General features: G+C 49.1%; 1 protein-coding gene across 1 annotated transcript in view; it reads right to left on the minus strand.

Annotated features, from left to right (window-relative positions):
* ATP6V0A2 (ATPase H+ transporting V0 subunit a2) overlaps positions 1-24294 on the minus strand; it is a 40941-nt gene that overhangs the window by 10653 nt on the left and 5994 nt on the right. Inside the window, exons 3-15 of the mRNA XM_077747984.1 lie at positions 21616-21713; positions 19582-19719; positions 18726-18814; positions 17891-18017; positions 11428-11510; positions 9683-9776; positions 8835-9047; positions 4533-4683; positions 4186-4322; positions 3735-3922; positions 3545-3635; positions 1317-1435; positions 249-459 (exon numbers count right to left, since the gene is read on the minus strand). Coding sequence (XP_077604110.1) covers positions 249-459; positions 1317-1435; positions 3545-3635; positions 3735-3922; positions 4186-4322; positions 4533-4683; positions 8835-9047; positions 9683-9776; positions 11428-11510; positions 17891-18017; positions 18726-18814; positions 19582-19719; positions 21616-21713 — 1739 coding nt within the window. The remainder of the gene's footprint in view (positions 1-248; positions 460-1316; positions 1436-3544; positions 3636-3734; positions 3923-4185; positions 4323-4532; positions 4684-8834; positions 9048-9682; positions 9777-11427; positions 11511-17890; positions 18018-18725; positions 18815-19581; positions 19720-21615; positions 21714-24294) is intronic.

Below are 24294 nucleotides of genomic sequence, written 5' to 3' on the forward strand. Positions count from 1 at the left end.
GCTAGGATCTGCCAGTTCTCAGAAACCCTCCAGCACACACACTTTCTTTCCCAGAGCCCCCAGCACAGCGCTCAGAGCAGGGTGACAACAACTTGTGACAACACAGGAAGAAAGAGGAAAGCCCCTCCATGCCCGGGGTGCCTGCGGAAAGCGGGGCGCACCTTCAATCATCTGCTGCTTACAACAGAAAGGCTACCATCAGGAGGACTCCCCGTAAGCTTACAGGGGTGGAAAAGAACATTACCTACCTGCCCCGAGTAGAGGCCATTTGTTTCACTAGCCGGGAATAAAAACATGTTAATAAATTCAATCAGAATGCTCGGGGCGACTCTGGAGGTTTCTGCTGAATAAACCAGCCACTTATAGATGATCATAAATATAAGGTATCCAAAGATGCACAGCATGAAGAGAAGTTCCGGGACAGAAACCAAATAAATGTTGAACTTCTTCCGGAAATGCCTAGGAAAATAAAAGGAATCGATCAAACCATGAGCAAGTCTAGTCTAGACTGAGATAAAGAATGAAGAGAAAATTGCTCTTCAATGCTTTGTGACAAGGCCTCTCCCACCAGAACATCCTATCTTACAACTCATATTTCCGATTCAGATACGTCCATGAAGAAAACAGACATGAACACAGTGAAAATGTGAGTGTTTCACTAATGGGTCCAGTTAGAGGAAAGAGATGCAAACTCTTCCTCTTGATATGCTGGCTCTAGTAAATGAACAAAAAGCTTTCCAATTTATAATGAAAAAGAGCAGGAAAAAAATTACTCCTGGAAATAAATCTGAATGTAGATGCCACCTGCCTCCCTCCCTTGAGTGGAAAACTCCATGTGGGCAAAACCCATCTCCAGCACCACTCAGTCCCTGGAGCCTAGAACAGCACCTGGCGTGTCCTCTACACACAATAAAGAGCTGCTACACAAACGAATCACTGCAACGGTCAAAACCCTGTATGATCACAAGCACACACCATTCCAGCACACTGGCTGCCTTTAAGGCCCGTACAGTCCACCCTGAAGAGGCAAAGTTTAAGAATACCAAACTTGGCTTATAAATATTGCTTAAGAAAAATCTGGGGGCGCCTGGGTGGCTCAGTCGGTTGGGTGTCCAACTTCAGCTCAGGTCATGATCTTGCAGTTCGTGGGTTCGAGCCCCACATCGGGCTCTGTGCTGACAGCTCAGAGCCTGGAGCCTGCTTCCGAATCTGTGTCCCCTTCTCTGCCCCTCTCCCTCTTGTGCACACTCGCTCGCTCTCTCTCTCTCAAAAATAAACAAACATTAAAAAACATTTTTTAAAAAATCTGTACTTACAAGTGGTTAAATATTCCCAGAATGACTCCAAAGGTCATGTGAATAATTCCTAAAATCACAGACATTTTCATTTTGAAAGAGTTTAGGAAAGTGAGGCGATTTGTGGCCAAGTTCCAAATCTGAAGACAAAACAAAACAAGACATCTTTAACTTCCTTCGACTGCTTCAGGACACACGAGTGACACCAGACATGGGAAGGCAGCTAGAGATTTAAAAAGCAAGCAACATTCAGACTTTCTCCTTGACACCTGTGACCTGAGGACCACTGAAACCAGGACCAGACTGTTACCCACAATCCCGTCTTTAATATGAAATGCGAAGGAGGCCAAACAAAACCACGCTGTGTTTAGGGATGCGGCCTGGGAGGCAGTACCGAGAGGAAAGGCAGGGGAAGAGTCACACAGAGTCAGGGGAGCGGCAAGCTGCCTCTGGGGAGAGCCGGTGCCGCCAGGGGTCGCTTACCCTGGGCGGGGGCCGTACAACTATGTGTGTCAGAACTTCACAGGCAGCTTTTATACACCCTTGTGCATGTGCGTTCGATATAAGGTTTAACAGGAAGGGAGGGAGGAAGCGTGAGTGCTGATAAAACCAGGGCACCAGGGCTGAACCCCGCAGGGCTCCCTGACCAGCCCTCCAGGCTCCCACTGCTGATTGCCTCTCTTTCTCTCTCTCTCTGAAAAATTAATTCCTATAGTCCCTCACTTGGAGGGATTAGGAAAAAGGAAACAGGGCCTATTCATTCTTTTTAAGCGAGAAGAAGATTTTAGAAAGAGGTATTTAGGCTGACTTCAGCTTGACTGGCTGGACCCTTGGGAAAAGCCCACAGACGGCGGCCGCCTCGGGGAAGTAGGGGCGGGAGAGGAGGAAGCCAGCAACAGCACAGACACCCCGCCAAGGACACGGTAAGTCTATCTTTGACCACTAAGCCTAAAGCGACTGGGTACAGAATGATCTTTTAGGCAAAAAAGGGGGAGAATAAGAAGATGTATTGGTATGTTCATAAAGAAACTTGGCAGGACACTAGAAAACACCTCCAGCGGCTCCCGGGCCAGGGGAAACTGAGGAAGGAACTAAGGACCAGGCAGAGGAGAGCTTTGGAAGAGCTGGACCTCGCATACGCGCATGGATCTAGTTTTGAACCATACAAGTGTGGTGCCAATTTTAAAAATTAAAGGAGAAAGAGGCAGTACCATTCCCCAGTCTCCACCCCACCCCATCCCCGGCAAAACACCCTCTTGAACTTTTTTCCTTGGAGCGTTTATTCAGAAATGTCCCCTCCTTAAAGCAAGGCCACATATTATTAGGAATCTGGCTCCAAAATGCTGTACCTTAAAGACATTGTTATGAAGCTTTTTTCAAGTTTCCAGTTATATGAAGACATAAGACAACAATGTTGAATTATACAAATTACATTTAGAGGCGAGAATGAACAGACCAGTTAGGAGTCACTGGCTTGGAGAACGTAGATGAAGGCGTGCTGGACCTTTCTCTTCAGTGTTTTCATTTCTGTACACAATTATAGCTCATGCCCCTAGACCTATTTTGGGTTGGTTTCTAAGCTCCTCTTTTCAGGGTGAGATTCCTCCAGAAGACAGCGCTTTGGCCTGGAGGGAGCCTGGCGGGGGCCTGGGGACCTGGGGAAAGCCTGGGGGGGCCTGGCCACCTGGTGAGGGCCTGGCAGGGGCCTGGGGGAGCCTGGGGGAGCCCAGTGAGGCCTGCCTGTGGAGCCCCGTGGGGCATGAGGTGGGGGGCGGCAGTCCTGGCCCCCTGCAGCCGCACCTTCCTTTCCCTTCTCCAAACACTTCCCATTGCAAAGAGCTACCTCAATAAGCACCCCAGTAACCGTAAGCTCCCTTTCCGCTCTAAAATTTCTTTCTAGATCACAGGGTAAAAAGATAATTCCCACATACACAGAAGAAATTCAGGAGCGGCCTCCATTTAAAGGCTCCTGAAGTGTCATTTCTCCCTCAAGGTCAGGAAACCTNCTGCCCCCCCCACCTGACTCCTCCTGTCCGGGCGCTGACCCCGGCTTCCCATACAGACAGCTCAGCTTCATCTCTAAACCAGCTTGACTGGGGACGCACATGGCCACGGCCACCCAGGCAGAAACCCCCCGGGGAACCTTCCCCACCACACGCAACCAGGGGACATTCTGAGCAAGCGCTGGGACACTTGAAACCAGGCGGCACCAGGAAGCCGAGGTAACGGCGAGGAACAGGGGCACTCACGGGATCGATACCGAGAGGATAAGGGCCTTGGAACACTCCAGGGACGCTTGGGTCCAACTGCAGAACCCGGTTGTGCCTGACGACGCTGTCACTGGAACGAAAAGCAGAGTGAGCAGGCCGGCCGAGCGGAGGCGGGAGGACCTCGGGGAAGCGCGCGGCTCCCGAAACCACGGCCGGGTAACACACTTACTTCCACAGCACCATCTTCCCCTGCTCTGCCGGCGTGTGGCTGGAGCTGTACATGGCGGCCACGCTCCACCCAGAGCCAAACAGGTTGACTGACTTGGAAAAGCAGTCATTGTAGACGAGGCCCGTGTACACGGAGAACAGCCCCATCAGCAAGAGGATGTATCGGCCGTTGAAAAACATGCGCATGATCTGTGGGAGGCGGAGCACGTGAGCAGAGGGGGACCCCGGACACACAGGAGCGGGGCCCCCATGCGGCTGTGCCCGCTGCGAACCGCTCGTCCCGGAGGGCTTCGCAGAGGGCTGGCGTGGGGGACCTCCCCGTCACAGAGGCCACAGGCCCGCACCCCTACGGCTCCGTCCCCCAGTGATGCTACTGCCAAAACCTGACACTTCAGAGCATCCGTGCTGAGTACCCAACCAGACGGAAGGAGCTGGAGCGTTTCTCCTCTCACCTCTTGTGACTGGTTTAGTCTGGGGTGGTTTTCATTCAACACCAGCAAGAGAGCAAACAAGAACATCACGAAGCCATGTCCGAAGTCCCCAAACATCACGGCGAACAAAAAGGGGAAAGTGATGATGGTGAAGAGAGCTGTGGGAAGAGCGAGACGCTTGACTCACCGGAGGCAGAAAATTCTAGTTAATTCCAACACCCGACCTTCCCCAGAATTCCCAAAAGAGAACGGGCAGGCTCAAAGGAGTACTTCACACTCAGGAGGACGACACAACAGCGGCAGCGAGCCCATTTCCCCAGCGGCAGTGGCGCCCGAGGCCGGGGGATGCGCGAGGCCGCACTCCCCACCTGGGTTCACTTCTCTGTAGCTCCCGACTCCGTAGGCGTCCACAATGTTCTGAAAGCCCTCGGTGAATTTGTTGGTGCGGATCAGAGTCGGGGGGGTTTCTTTTGTCGGGATTGTGTTCATAAACGAGGGGATAGTCGCACCGCTCTCTCTCTTTCACATAAAAAGAAAAGAAGGAAAACAAGAACTCAAGAGCCCATGCCACTACCACGGGCTCCCTGCTACGGGGGGAGGGGGGGGAGGGAGGACCCTGTGCGGCTGCGGGGTCACAGCAGGAGCTGAGGGGGTGCTGGGGGGCTGTGGTCCTGCAGAAGAGGGTAGTGGCCAGGCCGCGAGCGTGGGAAGAGGACAGAGGGGCCGGGGGTGACAGGGACAGGTGGGTAACGTGGGCTCAGAATCACGACCATAAAACTGAAATTTAATATTCTGTCTCTTAAAAACATTCAAGAGGGATCTGGAGACAACTACAGTATCTAATAAAATCGAAAAACAGACGAGAATAACATAAAACGTCAACATTAGTATGGCAAAGTCATTTATACAGCTTTTGCCTTCAGTGTTTACAATTCTTCAGAAACGCATTATACACTGATTTACGATGGGAGACAAACCTTTTTAAATAAAGAAAATTAAAACAAGTTATTACCAGAAAAGTAGATTTTCCAGCCAAATTCTATTTCTTAACGCACGTGCAGGTAAGGGGATGCTGGGAAAATTCCAAGCGGCGGCAAAGCTTTGAGTCTCCCCGAATCCCCTCGAGCAGTCGGGGCAACCAGAGGGCACAACCAAAATCTCACAGACGACATGTGTCATGAACTCTGTCCCCACAGGCCACAAAATGCCAATGGGTGGGGACGAACCGCACACGAGCCCTACAGGGTGACAGCCCCCAGACCAGAGGAAGCAAGGGGCGCAATGGGGTGCATGAGAGACCCAAGGAGAAAGAACATCCCAAGCGAGCCAAAAGCATTTCCAGGGAGTGCAGGGGAAGCACGCGGGCCGCCCCCGGGAAAGCAGTGCAACGGGGAAGCGTTCCGGTCCGGTCCCAGAGTGGGTGAGGGCGAGGGATCCTTGGGAGCGAGTCTGCGGGGCCACAGCAGTCGTCGCCCACCCCCCCCCCCCGTGCTCGCGGGACAAACCGGCCGGGGCTCCCTCCCGCCACCAGGCCTCCACTGCCCAGAGACCCGAGAATGAAATCAAACCTGGAAGGACAGAACAAAAGAGATAAGGGAAGAGAAGGCCCAGATAAGAGGAGAGAGGAAACCTCAGATCCAGGAGGTCAGAAGTATTAAAGAAAAAACTCTGTGAAGTTAGGGAAGTGATCCTGAAACTGCCCCTTTTTAAAAGTCCCTGGAGTATCTTTTTTTTTTTTTTTAAGTTTATTTATTTATTTTGAGAGAGAGGGAGAGACAGAAAGCATGGGAGAGGGGAAGAAAGAGAGAGAGAATCCCAAGCAGACTCCACACTGTCAGTACAGAGCCCAATGAGGGCTTGATGCCAGGAACCGTCAGATCATGACCTGAGCTGAGCTGAAGAGTCGGACACTTAACCGACGGAGCCCCCCAAGTGCCTCCCTTGAGCATCTTAAACATATTCTGCAAAACTAATATACAAATAGGTGATGTACTTACATTATACGTAACATGGAGTGTTAAATCCCTTCAGTATCTTAAATGTATATATTCTGGTATATAAAAATATATTATGTGGGGCGTCTGGGTGGCTTAGTCGGTTAAGCGTCCGACTTTCGCTTAGGTCATGATCTCGCGGTTCGTGGGNATTTAAACACGTTTCAGAAAACTAATTTCATTTAAAAATGATCAAAAAAAGGATGCAGGTCAGACCTTATATAAAGTTACAGTAAACACAACTGAGCAGAACGACAGCCCTCTGAACAATGAATGCACGCCGGAAAGACATACTCACAAAAGAGACGAAAATTTTAACTTACTATTTCCAAAGGAGCCAAAAAATTACAAAAATAATACCTGATATGAAAGAGCCCCACAAAACAGAATAAGAGTCTGAAATGAGGTAACAGAACTCAGGAAAGAATTAGAAATGAAAGAAAAAATATGCAGAAATGAGACAAAACTAGAAGAAACTCCAAGGTGAAGACACCTTCCTAGTAACAGTGCTGCAAGAGAAACGAGCAAAAGAATGGAAATTTTTAAAAATAAAAAAGAAGTAAAGAAAGACAAAAACGATTCAAGAAAAAGTGACAAACACTGAAGATAACAACGTTTAACTTAAACCTAACAGCAGGTCCCAAAGGAGAAAACCAGAGCAAGAGAACAGAGCAAATACTAAAATCTATAGTTGAGAATTTCTCTGAAACATTTTTTAAACTACATATTAAGAGAACACACTGTATATCTGAGAATACCAACCCAGAATAATGGTAGCAAGACACAGTCTAGTAAAATTATTGGTCTCTAAAGGAAAAAAAAAATCCCTGAGCGTGTAGGCAAAAAAAAAAAAAAGAAAAAAGAAAAAGAAAATAAAAGTACCAAGACTTAAAGGAAAATTCTATTAATATCAGGCTTTTTGTGGGTAACACCACACCAGGACAAAATGGAATCACACGTTTACCACGGCAAACAACAACAAAAATTTTAAAACATGGGCTAAGGATTTTCTTTCCAAACAACGAACTCCCGATTATAAAGGCAGAAGACGATACGCATCCTACTACGGCCAGGCGAGGACTCAGGGAGTGCTGTTCCCATGAGTCCCTGCTCAGGACTCGGAGAACACACTTCGGGCAGCCCGAGCGACCACAGCGACGAGGGACGCCGGAAGCCCCAGTATCGCTGGGTGTCCCCATCAAACTCCCTCCCACCGGCACCAAAAGGCATCGTCTGGACATCAGCCAACCCACAGCTATGTGCGATGCAGGGTGTTAGCTGGTTTTCAGCAACACTAGGAAATGCGGCAACTGGCTGGTCGTGTCTACAAAAGCCAGCCCTCTTCCAAGAAAAGTAAAAGTCCATTTGCGCCATCAAAGAATCACATGATGAAACAACGTAACTAACTAAAAAACTTCATATGAAACTTGTTTCCTTAGCTGTCACTTGAAATGTGTAAGCCTATTATTTCCAATGAAGAACTGAGTTTTGATGCAGGAAAAAAAACCCTCACAGGAACACGGGACACTGACCCCGTGGCCTGGGAGGGGGAAAGCCTATTCTTCAAAGTTCAGAAGCCTTACAAGCAAAATATTTAACGAAACACTTCTGCATGACCAAAGCAAGCCAACAAACAGAAACATCAAAAGACGAGTGACAAACTGGGGACCATATATTTTTCTCATGTCACAAAGAGCCAACAGAAACTAGTAAGAAAAAAACCAACAACCCAGTAGAAAACAAAGGAGAAGAACACAGAGCTCATAAAAAAGGAAAATTCAAATGACTCTTAAAGAAAAAAGACTTTCTTTCCTAACATTCATTTGTTTTTCAGAGAGAGAAAAATGGAGCAAAAAATAGAGCATAAGCAAGGGAGGGGCAGAGAGAGACACACACACACAGAATCCGAAGCAGCTCCAGGCCCCGAGCTGTCAGCGCAGAGCCTGACGCGGGCCTTGAACCCACGAACTGTGAGATCATGACCTGAGCCGAAGTCGGACGCTTAACTGACTGAGCCACCCAGGCGCCCCTGATAAAAGACTTTGAACCTCATTCAAAATAAGAGAAATGCAGTAGCTGCTACCGCCCGTCAACACTGATCCAGCAGTTCCACGTCACCTGGGCGTCTGTCCTCCGACAGCGCTGTGCGCATGGGCGGCGGCGGCCCGGCGCGGCTGCTGCGGCGGTACTGCTCACGTGGCACACCACGCCACCCAGACGAGCAGGGAGCCAGCTCACCAGGCCTTGGCACGGCCATACAGCAAGTATTAAAGAGTATAAAAAGTATGGAAGTCCTGTGACGTGAAAAGAACGGAATGACACGCAACCCTCCGTGAGAGAAGATGCCGGTTCGCATGTGCTTCTCTACAGTCAAGAAACCCCAAGATCCAGCAGAAAACAGCCCCAGTCTTTGAGGTGACAGGGTAGGAGGGAGCACTTCACTGTGTCTTTCCTGCCATACGCTGGTTTTACTTCTAACCACGTGACCAGAAGAGTCGATGAAAGCAAACGCACACACGCGCCCACGCCCTCAGCTGATGGGCTCCCTGGCGCTTTGGTCCAGGACAGGACCCTCCCTCGCTCCCGGACACTCCTGCATCCCTTCTCGGCATCTCCCGAGTTCTGGGGTGTCCCCAGGGCAGCCCCGGTCCCTCCGTCCGGTGCCGGCCGCCTTACCGACCCCTCCTCGAGCGCCCGGCGCAGCTCGTGCAGGTCAGCCTCGGGACACCAGACCTCGGCGATGAGGCACTTGTTGGTCACGTCCAAGCTGCACATGTTCAGCATGTGGTAAATGGCTTTCATCTTCTTCACCTGGACGGCGTGGCTGTACACGGATTCGGCGGCTTTACACAGCACTTGCCTTAAATAATCCTCGGTTTTGTGGAGCACCTGCGTGGGGACAAACACGGCCTTTCCCAGCTTCTGTCCCCGGCACCGGCCCCTCCTGGGCCCGTTCCATCTCCTCCCGCCCCGGGACCACCCGCCAGGCGGTGGGCGGGAACCAGCCTGGGCCATCACGTGCTCTCCCCGGGGAGCGGCCCCTCCAGGACACGGCCCCCTGGGCCCGGGAGGTGGCAGGGGCTTGCCATCCGCGCGCCAGCATGGTGGCCTGGCTGGGCCCACGGAGCTCCCACCTTCCCATTCCCAGCGAGAGCCACCGCCTCCACCTTGCACACTGGGGCCTGGAACCCCCTGTGCTTAAGTGGGCGGGAGCCCAGGTCCTGGCGCCCAGCGCCCTCGCTGACACAAGGAGCAACGGCAATTGAAGGAGTGAAGGCAGGACAGCCCGCCCCCTGGGATGACAGAGCGTCTTCCCTCAGGTCCCACCATCACCACCGACACTTCTCACAGGGTGGCTAAAATAAACCTCCCACGGAGGGGAGCGAGCCGAGTCGCCTTCCAATCTCCCAAAAACATCTTGATTTGTCCACAACCAAAAGTTTCCATATTGAAGGACAAAGTAAACGGACTCGTAAATGCTTTGCACACCTCACATAAGGAGGCAAGGGTTTCCAGTTACTCACGGTGTAGAGATCCTGGATCCGGGTATTGAGCCCCTCCTGAATCTCCCTGCGCTCCTCGGCCGTGCCCGGGTAGGGGTAGACGTGGCAGTGGTAACTAGAAGGCAGAACGCAACAGTCTCATGCCCGTCAGCACCAGGTGAGGCGACAGCAAACACCAGACCCGAGGTCAGTGCCCCACGTGGCCCCTCGCCCTCCAAAGTGGAAAATAGCAGGCGCCTGGGGGAAAGGTGCCCTGCACACGCAGACGCTCGACAGGTGTCTGCAGGACCCAACACATTGAGCACACTCTGCGGTTCCGTGTTCCCTTCCTGCCCCCGACCGTTCCCAGAGCTCCCCCCCCATTCCAGCTTTCTGAAACCCACCCCAACCCTTGGGCTCATTAGACAGGTTGGAACACCCAACAGTCATTACCTTTAAAAAAAAGAGAAAATAAAGCCGGGGGGGAGCTCTGGTTTCCTAGCAACTGTTTCGGACACCTGGCGCAGGGCACCTCTCCCTCGCCTCCCAGGGCCCGACCTCTTGGGGGGCTGCGTGGCACCCGGAACACACGAGCTGTGCCTCCCACCGCAATCTCCCAGCTGCCTTGATATCTTCCTGCCATACTTCATGTCTTAAGTTCTGACTAATAAATACTCTAGCCTTATCCTAAGCAACACTATCTGTCAGGTCACGGGCTTGTGTGCTCATGACACTTTTTCTAACGTACACTGAATAAACATCAACGAAAGTGACAACAGGCTTGTGCATGTAACACGTACAATTACTTTGCATACCACTAGTGACAGCGTATCTAACTCTGGGAAACACTTTATAAAGGAAATACCCGAGCCCCACCCTCACCCCCATGAGAAATAAGCCATCCAGAAACAAAGGGCATTCTTTGCACTTTTTTGTCTGGCTTTTCGTATTTTTCCGCTTTTGATAAGAACGAGTCACAGAGAGATTTCTGTTGTGACACTCTTTAGCACAGGCTGTGTGGCCTCGGTCCTGAAGCCCAGTGAGGCAGGAAACTGCCACTCCATTTACAGGGAGAGAGCCTGGACGTGGTGACTTGCCCAGCTCGCCCAGGCAGTGGGCGGGGAAGCCAGGCCCTGAACCAGGCCCTCATTCCTCACCACTCACCAGGCCTCCTCCCCCACAGTGTGAGGAGAAACCTGTCGAACGTTGGACAAAAGAGGAATGCTCAACGATGACAGATGGGCCTCTGTGGAGCTCAGAGCCACAGGAAGGCACAAAATACTAAAATTTGATTCCCTCTCCAGTTATTCTTAAGCCTTGATTCCCAAAGAGAAAATAAAATCTAAGAATGTTATTAAAAACGATCTATATTTCTAAATTATTTTAAGTATAACACTGGCAAGAGGTAACTAATTACATGTTTAGAAACATGATATCACAGGGGCACCTGGGTGGCTCAGTCGGTTGAAGTTTCTGACTCCTGATTTGGGCTCAGGTCATGATATGACAGTAGCTGGAGCCCCGCATCGGGCTCGGACAGCACAGAGGCTGCTTGGGATTCTCTCTACTCTCTCTCTGCCCCTCCCCCTGTTCATGCTCTCTCTCTCAAAATCAATAAATAAACTTAAAAAAAAAAAAAACCAGTATCACAGCAAAGATACATAAGAGAACATGGCAGCCTTTGCACCCACTGTATTTCCCTTCAAACACGGAGGGGTTTTTAAAGGAAAAGTAGAGGTTACTGAATACAAAGAAACAAATGAAAAGAAAACGTTTCGTGTTCTTACCAATCACATATCTTCTTAACCTTGTGGCCAATCTGCTCTCCCCAAAAGGATATTAAAAACACATACCACTTTATGACTTCTCCCTGAAAGAATAAACCCCGGGATCACGGTTACTCCAGTGTCCAGATCTCTGAAAACCCTGGCAGCGTAGAGTCTGTCGCAATGTCTGCTGGTTCGCTCCTGGAGCAGATGCAGCCGTCCTGGGGTCGCACTCTGCTGCTGCTCTTCACCCAAAGTGGCCTCACTGTGTTTGTGACCCTGAGAACAGTACTGGCCATGGCTCTGGTCATTTACAAACACCGTGAGCAGCCCCAAGTCTGAGCGCTCAAGTGCGTCCTGCAGCTGAGGTCAAAAGGGACGGTTCTCTGCCTCCCTGTTCCCCCTCATCCCGTACACAAGGGTCCTTTTCATGATTTGGTTAGGGTCATGGCTGTCACAGTGTTGTGCTCTTTGTTGGCGGTTTCACTACCTAAAACGGTCCTCGGGCAGAATGCTGACGTGCTAGCTAGTGTTCCTGAGCCTGAGAAGGCAGTGATGTGCCTACACACAAAACGCCTGTGTCAGATAAGCTTCCTTCAGGCTGAGTCACAGCACTGCTGGCAGAGTTCAGCGTTTAATGAATCGATAATACACATTAAATAGAAACATACATAGAACAAGGTTATTATTGGCTGGTGGACAAAAGCGTGACCAGAGGCTCGCAGAAACCTAAGCCCGCATTTCCGCTAGGACGGTGGCTCAGTGGCGCTAATTCGTGTGTCCTGGAGACGCTCCAGGGTGACTGTAAATAGTGAGAACTGACTGTACTTACAAATATTCCACAGACAAAGCTGAATAGGTTTTTGGCATATTTCCCAGGCACTGTCCTAGGTGCTAGGAATACAGAACTGAAGAGATACAAATCCCTGACCTGGGGGCGGGAGGGGGCTTGCAGTCAAGTTGGCCACGAGAGACACAAAGAAAAACGCAGTAGTACACCAACAGAGCTGGAAGAGGACAAAGGGAGGGGCGGCCGGGGATGGTGACTCTAAATAGGGTGAGCAGGGGAGGCCTCCCCGAGAAAGGGGCATCTGAGCTTAAAGCTGTGACGAAGGGGAGGGAGCCGTGCGGCCTTCCAAGGCCCAGAAGAGCTCACGGAGAAGCAGGTGCAGGGAAGGCAAGAAGGCCGTTCCCAGAAGGGGCGTGGGCAGGTCAGACACGTGACGAGGCCACAAGAGATGACACCGCAAGGCTCTGGGCGTTTTGCCAAGTGAGACAGGAAGCCACTGGAAGGTTTTAAGTAGAGGAGTGGTGTGATCTTACAGGGATCGTTCTGGATGCTGGGAGGAGAGAGCTCAGTGGGGCAGCAGCCAGGGCAGAGGTCCCTGCAGAATGGACGTACCTGAGGGGTGGGGCAGGGCGGTGGCAGCGGAGGTGACGAGAATGGCCAGCGTGTCCTTCTATTTAAAAGACACAGCCAATCACCCACTGCAGGATTACACAAGAGGTGTGAGAGAAGAGTGAGGACGACCCCCAGGGCTCTGGGCCGGAGCAGTCGGAAGGACAGAGCAGCCACTCGCCGAGATGGGCAAGCCTGGAGGGAGGTCCAGTTTGAGGCAGCGGGCGGAAATGTCTTCCAAGTTTTTAAAAGAGACATGGAGTAGCCAGTTATACACAAAAGTCTGTTTTGGGGGGAGAGATTCAAGTTCTACATTTGGGAGGTAGTGTTTAAAGCTGTGAAATTAAACAGTATCCCGAGGGGCAGAGAGAGGAGAGAAGCAGTCCAAGAACTGAGCCCTGGGCCAGGAGGTGAGGGAACAGGTTGGGGAGCCTCAGAGAAGCACAGGCAGGTGGGTCCCCAAGGCAAGGACAAAGGGCAGCCAGGGAAGTGCGGGAGACAGCTGACATGGTGAGCAGATCAGTTACACAGAATAAATACGTAAACTGAGCAATTCATGAAACATGTTGAGGATAACGTGGAGGGAGCCAGATTTCTCACTGTCAGAAAAGAGACTGGAAAAAGGTTAAGTCTAGAAAGAACTGATCAGAATTTTAAGTCGTAGTTGGAGCAGGTGGCTTTATCATCTGTAAGTACAGGTAGCCACAGAGGTGGTTACAGCTGTGCGCCTGTGTGCGTGTGTGCCTGTGTGTGCACGCGTGTGTGCATGTATACATGTGTGCATGTGTGCACACACATGCTACCGCTGGAAGGGCCCAGAAGCGACAACACTCCGGGAAACAGCGCTCGAGCACCCAGAGCCTTGTAAACACCGTCCACTGAGAGGAACCGGGGGCCCTTGGAGAGATGGTGGGTACGGGCTGAGGCACAGAAAGCCCAAGATGAAGCTGGGACATCTTGTGGTGCCAGAAGGTAAGGGAACAAACGCTCAGTGAACACTGGCAACAGGCCAAACGACACAGGAACACACGTGAAGGGACCTCCAGTAGCCAAATCAGGGACGATTTGGGCAATTTATCCAAATAAATACTGGACGTAACAGGTTACAAGTCATTAAGTACAATAGGAATCCCTGAGCCCATGGATGCGAGAGGGGGCAGTTCTACCTTCCATGGAATCGCTAGTAAGTACAGAAGGAATGACGGAAATAAAGAGTCCCCACGTGATAAGCATGACGGCAGTGGCAGATTGGAGAGTCATCAATGGACGCTACAGGTGTGAGCAGGCTGGTGGACGGGACACTAGCCCCACTCAGATACCTCCTCCCAAGTGACTAGTCAATCACAAAGGGCAACACGGTGACGTGAGAGTGGAGAAATGGGAGACAGCAATGTGACATTACAGGCCCATACCTGGCGGGAGGTGCTGAGACGGCCAGAGCGTCACTTCCAAGGTGTCCCTGCCAAGAACGTATGGCCCGAGCCTGGTGGTGATGAAACATCAAACGGCCCAGAGGGATGGGCTCAGCCTGTTCCAGATGCAACTACAGGCCCAGGGAGGGTGCCGGATCAGGAAGGAAGAAAGGCAAACTGCCGGGAGATAGGAATGGCCAGTCTGGATTGTCCAAAAGAGCTGCACCCGTGCTCGTCCCCTCTTCCGGAGGGGCCCGTGGTGGTTGTGTGAGAGTGTCCTTGCTTGGGGGTACCCGCGCTGCAGTAACTCAGGGGTGACAGGGCCATGTCTATGGCTTCCTTGCAGAAAGTGTGCAAAGAGCCTAGTGAAAACGGGGAGAGACTCACAGACAGCACACCCAGGTGACAGAGCAAATGTGGGAACCTGTTAACGTCGGGGAAACGGGGGTGAATGGAGTATGACAAGCCTCTGTTCTCTTCTGGCAACTTTTCTGTAAACTGAAATTATTTCAAAATAAGTAACTCAAGAAACTAAAATGGGGGGAAGAAAGAAATGGCATTTATAGTAAACCTGACCTCGAAGATTCCATACCAATCTTAACAACAGTCCTGTGTCACCCACCTCAGGCCTAAGGAAGCACAAGGACCGCTCACCACATGAGACCAAATCATAAAACCCAGTGTAACTTCGACATTTAGAAACCAGGCCAACAAGGGGGAAATGAGCGTGGGGTCTGTAATGACATTAAGGCATCAGATGTCCAACCCAAAAGGCACTAAAGCTGACACCATCCACAAATCCTAGAACCTGAGAAGAAGTCGCCAAATCAGACACCTATCCTCTCCAGAACAAACACCAAGAGTAACACAGTGAAATGTTAGCAGTGGCTCCTTCTGAGCAGGAACACAGGGGACGGAGTTTCTCCTTCAGGTTTTCGATACTGTTCCCGATTTCCTACAACCAGCATGCTCCTCCTTGGTGATTATGGGGAAGCTGTTGTATTTTCAAAACAGACATCTCTCTATCCCACTTCTCTGTGTTTCTTCACAGATACTAAATGCCCTTTCACATAGCTGGTAAAAGCCTGCCATAAAAGAGCTTAGAAATTTATAGAAAAAAAATTTTAATTTGAGTAAAAGTTCTGCATGAGAATGACTGACAGGTTCTCTTAAAGAAAAAGCTAGGGGAGCCTGGGTGGTTCAGTCGATTAAGCATCCAACTTCGGCTCAGGTCATGATCTCAGCTTCCTGGGTTCAAGCCCCGCATCAGGCTCTGTGCTGACAGCTCAGAGCCTGGAGCCTGTTTTGGATTCTGTGTCTCCCTCTCTCTCTGACCCTCCCCTGCTCACACTGTGTGTCTCTCTCTCTCCCTCAGAAATAAAAACATTTAAAAAAAATTTTTTTAATAAAATAAAAAAATAAAGAAATAAAAAGCTCAAGGGGCGCCTGGGTGGCTCAGTCGGTTGAGCGTCTGACTCTTGATTTCAGCTCATGTCATGAATTTGTGGCTGTGGGATCAAGCCTGTGGTCAGGCTCCAAGCTGAGCTAAGCGTGGAGCCTGCTTAAGATTCTTTGCATTCTCCCTCCCTCCCTCTCTATCTGCCCCTCTCCCTCTTTCTCCTCAAAAAAAATAAAATAAAATAAAGGAAAAGAAAAAGCTCAAAAGAAGAGGTACTGCTGCTGCAGAATGGCTTCTCTGTTCAGCGTCACATACAGAGGTCACAAAGGTCCCAGGTGAAGGACAATGAACAGATTGCTAGTGGCAGCTGCAGAAGCCACGAGAGAGTAGAAAATATTACAGGTGTGCAGTTAATGAACAACTTGACTGATTAGACTCTCACACATTAGATTAAATGTGCATAGTTTTTTTTAGGCTAAACCTTAGGGAAATCCATTTCACAGCCAAATTCCTCCTTATGGGTCACAGCTACTATGGGAGATCCCGTAATCTTGCAGCAAAAATTCTGAGGCAAATTTAGGAAAGAAACAAAACAAAAAAACACAAACCCTTTCCTCAAAATTTAGAAGCCAAAGTTCCTTTTCTACTTTTAATAGATCAGTTCATCCTCATTTAGAGCAATATAGTTATTTTTATTGTAAAATCTAAAAAAAGGAAAAAAAATCAGAGATTTTAAAAAGTGATTATGACTCTCTCTCTCCTGCCCCTCCACTCTCCTTCTGGAATAACTCAGTCCTAAAGCCTTAAGTGCACGTGCAGGGATGGACCCAGAAGGAGGGGAAGACCTACAATGGCCTGGGCAAAGTCAGAGCTCAAGCAAGGCGGGCAGAGCCTCTCTGCAAGGGCGCAGCCCGGGCGGGGTGAGGAGGGGGCCCACACCTGCGGCCCCCCCGGGATGGGAACTCAGGGCTCCGCACAGGGAGAAGAGGGGCAGCAGAGAGGAGAGACTGATGGGGAGGTTGGGGACACGCAAGAGGATTAAAAATAAGTAAAAATATTAACAGGAGCCAAGTTTCTCACCATCAAAGGAAAAAGTTACAAAAACAGAAATGGAGGAACTGAGGCTTCTGTGGTGCTGGACTGAAATTGGCTACGAACTCCCAGTTTTCAATATATATGCACAGGGACAGAAAGAAAGGTGTGTGTGCCCGCGCGCGCGCGCGCGTGTGTGTGTGTGTGCGTGCGCGCCCGCAAGTCCTAAAGCTGTCCAGTGACAGACTGCAGACTTGGGAACCCAGACACCTCAATTAACAACGGGCACATCCAGAGACCACACCTTGGCTTCGAAATACCACCCTCCACTAAAGAGAACCAGGCTGGGAGAGAAATGGCCGTGTCCTCGGCTGTGCGAGGGGGATTACAACATGAATCTGGATGGCTCGTTGTGCGCAACAAATGACGGCAGCACGGAGAAAGGACAGAAAAGCCAGCCTGAATGGGCCCCAAGTGGCCAAATCTAGAGAATCTGAATATCAAAACAAATAATTACAGTAACAAAGTATAACTCATTAAATCAAATGGGAAGTAATGAACTGAAAAATGTGGTGAGGAATGGAATAGGTACAGAGTTTCAAAGCACTTTCCCTAAAACACTTATTAATTATAAAGGGAAAAAAGTCACTTCACAGTGAAGCCTAGGAGCCACCACCTCGGCCAAGTGATCAAAGTGAACGTTACTTTGGGACAAAGCAGTGGGACAAACTAAATCGTGAGCCCGCTAGGATGCAGCGAAGAGAACATGGCATCACTGCCGCAAAAGACACACGACCCGGATCTAATCCTGGGAAAGTATGAGACAAGCCCACATGCAGGGACATTCCACAAAACAACAACGGAGGTGTAATAATTTTCGAATGTCAAGGTCATAAAGGTCAAGAAAAGACTGAGAAACAGTCTCAGAATGAAGGAGACCAAAGAGACGTGACAGTTAGACCCAAACTGTGATTCTAAACTAGACCGTCTGCTGTGAAAGGCACTGTGGTAGGACGGGGAAAGCTCAGTGGGGCCTGAGGCTCGGACGGCAGCAACGTGTCTACAGCCACCTGCCGGCTGCCGTCCAGGAGAAAGCCCTGGACTTCAGAGCTACACCCGGAGGCATTCGAGGACCATAAGGCATCAAGTGAACACCCCGCTCTCAGTGGCTCCCTCTGCACTGCGCCCCCAGCTCTGCTGCCAGCCTGTCGTGGTTAAAAGGTGATCGGGACATTGACTCACGGTTTCAGGGTCCTCGAGGGGCTCATCCAGTTCTGCGTAGGTCACGATGGTGTACCCTTTGCAGACGCGCCACAGCATTTTCTCAAATGCTTCAACTTTCCCTTGGTTAATGAGGCCAGATACAAACCTAGGAGACGATAAAAGCAGGCTGTTGAAAAGCAATGAATCCTCAAATTGCATTAAAAGGAGAAATGGAAAAGTGGTGAAAAGATGATCTGGAAAGCCCTCCAAATGCAAAATATCAAAAATGCTGGGTGAAAAATTTTTGAAACATCCTTTCAAATGTACAGCTGGGGCACCTGGGCGGCTCGGTTGGTTAAGGGTCCAACTCTTGATTTCGGCTCAGGTCATGATCTCACAGTCATTGAGTTCGAGCCCCATATCGGGCTCTGCGCTGACAGCTCAGAGCCTGGAGCCTGCTTCCGACTCTGTGTCTGCCCCTCCCCCACTCACGCTTGGTCTCTTTCTCTCAAAAATAAACATTTTACAAAATTAAAAAACTAATTAACCAACTCAGTTTAGCCCCTATGTTTCCACCAAACAAAACAGACCCTGACGCTCACTCACCAACGACTGTAGGCTTATTAGAGTAACACTGAATGGCATAAACGTTCCTTCTTCCCAGCTCATTATACTGAGAGAAGAAATCCCCATGGTATTTAGCTAAAAAGCCAATACAGCTGAATAATCCAACTCAGCAAATACAGGAGTACAGTGTTTTCTTAAACAGACATGCACTTTCTTTCACTCCATCACAGGCCCTCAAATGGTAGCTTTCATCCCTGCACTGGCGACAAGGACAGTGACGCTCGGTCCCCTGGTGGTTGTCACCTACCCCAGTTTCGCTCCCAGCCTCTGCATACAGCTGTAGTCCAACAAGGAATCACTCTCTAAGGGAGGGAATTCTTCATAAGTGGGTTCAAACTACAAAGAAATACAAAACCAAGTGTGTCTCATTAAAAGTGACACTTTACTTCCCAACTCACGTCTCCAAACCAGTTTCCGTGGCGTCCTAACTGGGGGCCAAATCTAGGCACCGACGGCGCAAGGCAACGTAGACATGGGACACAGCTCTGGTAAATAAAAACGACCATCTCCCTGCCCCGTTTTTCATAAGCTACCGAAGTTGTTCACTAGAGGTACAGTTAGGACGGATGGCACCGCCTCGCCTGGACACAGGGCGCTCAGTCAGACGTCACCTCGCCAAGTGAACCAGCCCCGACAGGCCAGACCCCTCCCTGCTCAGCTGAGGACGGTACTATTATGTAGACTCTTTCTCCTCTTCCAAAGATTGTTAATTCCTTTACTCTTAGCAATTTGGCGAAGAAAAGGAAAAACTTAAATTTTAGAGTTCAACTTCTACTTTCCCATTTTTTCCCTCATGAACATAAAATTTAAGAAAAACTTAAATTTTAGAGTTCAACTTCTCCTTTCCCATTTTTTCCCTCATGAACATAAAAAGATTTTTTTCAACTGCAAACTAAAGATTTTACAAATAGGAAGTATCATTAATGCTACACCAACCAACACTGGGAAAAGCTTAACACTTTTTTTTAATGTCGTCTAATCCGACTGAAAAATAAAGCTAAGGTCAAAATGCACCTCTTTGACAACGGATAACCGGAAGAGAAACCTTACAGGAAGGAGTTTTTTACAAAAGAAATGCACTTCCCGGCATGTGCGGTCAGTACCTCCACGTTCCGTTTAACAAAGGTTTTTGTCACTCGCAGCATGTGAGTGTACTCAATCAGTTCAAGCAGGTTCTTCCTCAGTTTCTCCTTGTTCTTGGTGACTTCTCTCAGCTCAACCTCGAGCTTCTGCAGCTGCTCCTGAAACAAAAGAGCAGCTACTTAAGAGGACAGGTCTGTCCCAAGTGTAGCGTCATCATTTCTTCACCGCACCCTAAAGCCAGAACAAGGCTTAACAAGCCAGAATCCCATGGTCGGACAGGGATCGGGAAGCACGTGGAGACGCTAAAGGGCCATCATTTACTGCTTCGTACTGATTCAGGGAACTCCTACGAAGCTCAGACTGCACGACGGAGGTGTCGCAGGAAAGGGCACGTGGCACCCTAGGCCGCCCTGGCCTAACTCAGCTCCCACCACTGGTTTGGGTGTTCCCTCATCAGCTTATCCGCTGTCACACATCTATCAGTCTTCTTCTTTCACGCCTACATTTCCTTTTATTTGCAACAGAGAAAAGGACTGAGGTCACCTTTTCTGAGCATACATATTCCTCCAGCTTGACAGTCTCTATGTATAGGGGCACCTGGGCGGCTGAGCTGACTAAGCATCTGACTGCAGCTCAGGTCATGATCTCACAATCCGTGAGTTCAAGCCCTGCATCGGGCTCTGTGCTGACAGCTCAGAGCCTGAAGCCTGCTTTGGATTCTGTGTCCCCCTCTCTCTCTGCCCCTTGCTCACACTCTCCTCCTCTCTTTCTCTCAAAAATAAATGAACATTTCAAAAATTTTTTTAATTTAAAAAAAAATCTACAGGTATAAGTTGCACTTAATACCTGAGGACAAATCCTTAATAATCAGTTGCACAGCAAGCACAATTAACAATGCTTAAGTATTCGAACAACAGAGGCAGAGATCTGTAAAACAAATCAGACTCACTGAGAACTTGTACACAAACAAATCCCTTGACATACTAACCCCATTACTTGTGCTCTGCCTTATGAAAACTATCAACACTCAGTAATCACTAAAGCTGTCACTATTTCACAAACCATCAAACAGGCCAAACCAGACAGCTGCTTTCAACTCAGCTGACTGCACCATCCTCTCTCAAGTCCACTCCTATCACAAATGTTACATGACTTCCTCCTGACACACAGAGCGGCCAGCCAGGCAATGGTCGGTCCTGGCTGCACAGAAGAGCTCTCAGGGGCTCTAGTCTATGTCCCAGTGCGATGAAGTATCAGATGATCAGACACAAACCTCAGTGGATAAATAACAGGGGCGGACAAGACAAGCCACTGTTCTCAGGGAGAATGCTGTATCCCCAACATCCGAGAAACTAAACTCAGATACAAGGAATTCTGTTTGCTGCCGACCTAGAACAACCTATCACCTTCATACTCGCTTCTGAGGATTAGAGGGGAGGTTGCTGGGTCTGGGAGAATGCAAAGGGCCGGGACTGAAGAGTCCCTCCCTTGCTCCAGGAGAGGCATGCTAAAGCCCGGATGAGCCCGGAATGCACTTTCAGAGACATTCCATGACTAAGCACCCCATTTTACAACCTAATTTTCATTAGCTTCAGTTCAACACCACCTGGAAAGGGAGCAGAGCGTGCATCTCACACTTTAAAAGAAAACTAAATTACACTTAAAATTTGGAGGGCTGGGCGCCTGGGTGGCTCAGTTGCTAAGCATCTAACTTCAGCTCACTCAGGTCATGATCTCACAGCTCATGAGTTTGAGTCCCACATCAGGTGAGCTCAAACCCTGCTTCAGTTGAGCTCAAGCTCCGCTCCTTTCCTTCTCTTTCTCTTTCTCTCTCTCTCCTGCCTGGGATTCTTTCTCTGCCTCTCGCTCGCTTGTGCCCTCTCTCTCTCAAACAAAACAAAACAAAACTTGGAGGGCTAACCATAGCACTGGTCTTCAGTTTTCATTCCACGGTTATGAGAAGAAAACCTGACAAGCCCCGGACGATATAAACTCAGGAGACGAGCAGGGTCTGAGATCAGTGACCTAAAACAGCTTCTTCAAAAACACGTTACCTGCATTTCTAGGACTTGTTTAAGAGGGGGTGCAGGAGGACTGGTCTCTCCCTCAGGAAGGGGAATATCAGCTCTATTAATTTCCTGCACCAAATACGCTGTGGGAATAAAAGGTAAACAAATTAGACTCAGAAACTCACTCCAACACATTTCAGGCGAACATTTTCCATCCCAACCATTCCTGGGCCGCCTCAAAATGAATGTCTGGACACACACAAGTCTTGCTTATTCCAAATGACATATAAAAACCTTTTACAGCCTCGTTTCCAAAGATCTACAAGATAATACCACCTGGAGAGGTAAGCACGCAGTGACAAAATCGACAAGAACCTGACAAACAGTCATGCAATCCCCCAAGTCTCCTTTACTTCTGAAACTCTAGTTAAAGAACTTTGGAGACCCAGCTGTTTCTGTACCTGCAGATGAAGCGGAAGATTAAAGACGCACTGGAGCAGTGCAGGACTAACCCAGGGAGAGGCCCAGAAGCGTCCCCACCAGAGGCGGCCGCGGGGCTTCCCTGCAAACGCCCTCAGGAAGTGAGCACCCCTGCAGAAAGGCCCGGCCTCTAGCAGCACACGGAGCCTGAGCGGCACAGGGCAGGGCCAGGCTCTCCGGAGAGCTCCCGGCGGCCAGGCTGTCCTCACCGACAACCTGCGCTGCATCCCTACTTACGTCAACGGCCAGAATCGCAAAATTTGCAGCGAACCAGGCGAAACTAACTTAATTTCTTTAGTTGACATTTTCAATGCCATGGAGCATCCTTGTCCTTAGGATGCAAGCCACAACGCCTGGTAAAGTCATAACCAGACGAAATATTTTGGAGAAGTGTTACTAGTTATTTAATTAAGAGAGAAAGAAAAAGAAAGGTGAGGATATCTCACTAACAGGATAGCAAAGGAAGCACGGGGCTTACGAGGTTTCCGGAAATGGTTTCAGCAATTAAACCCAATATACTTGGGAGATCTGTTTTCTTTTTTAAAGTCTATATGCTTTTTTGAAATAGTTTAAGCTACAGGAAGTCCTATACGTGCCTAACGTGCTGACACTGCCCTTCAAACCCTCCTTCCTAACCCACAACCTGTCCATGGACTAGGCTGCAGAGAATGGAGTATGATGTCACCCTATCGTACACGATCCACACAAGGAATTAGGACTTCAAACAATATGCAAGGAACAGATTTCAGATTACTAAAAGTGGTTTTTCTGGACTTAAAAATCTCCAGTTAAAACATAAAATCTGGGGTGCCTGCATGACTCGGTTGAGCATCTGACTCTTAATTTCAGCTCAGGTCATGATCCCAGAGTTGTGGGATTGAGTCCCCCATTAGCTCTGCACTGAGCATGGAGACTGCTTGGGATATTCTCTCTCTCCGCCCCCACCCCCCCGCCTTCCCTCTCACAAATAAAAAATAATAATAAAATACATTTTAAAAAGATAAAATCCACAATAAATATTAGCTATTAGGAATCGTTCAAGGGGCACCTGGCTGGTTCAGTTGGTTAAGCATCCGACTTCAGCTCAAGTCATGATCTTACAGTTTGTGAGATCGAGCCTGGTGTCCAGCTCTATGCTGACAACACAGGGTCTGCTTAGGATTGATTCTCTCTCTCAAAATAAATAAACTTAATTAATAAATAAATACATAAGTAAAAGCTTTAAAAAAAGTCATTCTGAAAGTCATATTCTGCCCCTTCCTTGGCTCATTCATCTCCATGTTTTTCTGTTCATCCTTTTTAAAAAAAATTTTTTTTAATGCTTATTTATTTTTGAGAGAGAGAGCACAGCGTGAGAGCGGGGGAGGGGTTGAGAGAGAGGGAGACACAGAATCCGAAGCAGCTCCAGGCTCTGAGCTGTCAGCACTGCAGGACTCAAGCTCACAAACTGTGAGATCGTGACCTGAGCTGGAGTCAGACGCTCAACTGACTCAGCCACCCAGGCGCCCCTCTGTTCATCCTTCTAAAAAAAAAAAGTTTTGTACTTCAGTAGATGGTCTGAGATCATCCTCTCCTTCCCTGCTCATTTCCATCAGAACTTCACACTGGATTTGATAGTGATGACTACTTAGGCTAAAATGGTAAAGATTTTACAGATGAAGCAAGCGGTCTTGAGCTACTGAGTTATGCGGGCTAACCATCAGGAGAACACCGAGCTAACACCTTTGCAAACAAAGCCAACCTAGCTGTCATTTCATACCTCCCTTGATCTTTGGTATTTTAAGTAGCATGTATACAATGTCTTAAATTATGATAAACTACAAGGGACTGGCTAAATAAATTATAACACATTAATCTCATGAAATACTAGGCAGCCATTAAAAATGATGCTGGGTCCAGAGTACCTGGGGGGGCTCAGTCAGTTAAGTGTCCGGCTGCTGGTTTCGGCTCAGGTCCTGGCCCCTCTCCGCTGACGGTGCAGAGCGTGCTTGGGATTCTCTCTCTCCCTCTCTCTATGCCTCTCCCATATCTGTCTGTCTGTTTATCTCTACCTCTCTGTCTGTCTCTCTCTCTCAAAATAAATAAGCTTAAAAAAAAAAAAGATGAGGGGTGCATCTGTTTATTGACGTGAAAAGATGCTACAGGAAGTACCACTGAGTGACAAACAGAGCCAACAGCAACGAGCCTGAAAGTTACATACCTTTTATAGGTGAAGGGTAAAAAATAAGGGATGAACTCTTTCTC

This window comes from Crocuta crocuta, unplaced genomic scaffold (assembly GCF_008692635.1).
Source record: "Crocuta crocuta isolate KB4526 unplaced genomic scaffold, BGI_CrCroc_1.0 scaffold29, whole genome shotgun sequence".
Taxonomy (NCBI): domain Eukaryota; kingdom Metazoa; phylum Chordata; class Mammalia; order Carnivora; family Hyaenidae; genus Crocuta; species Crocuta crocuta.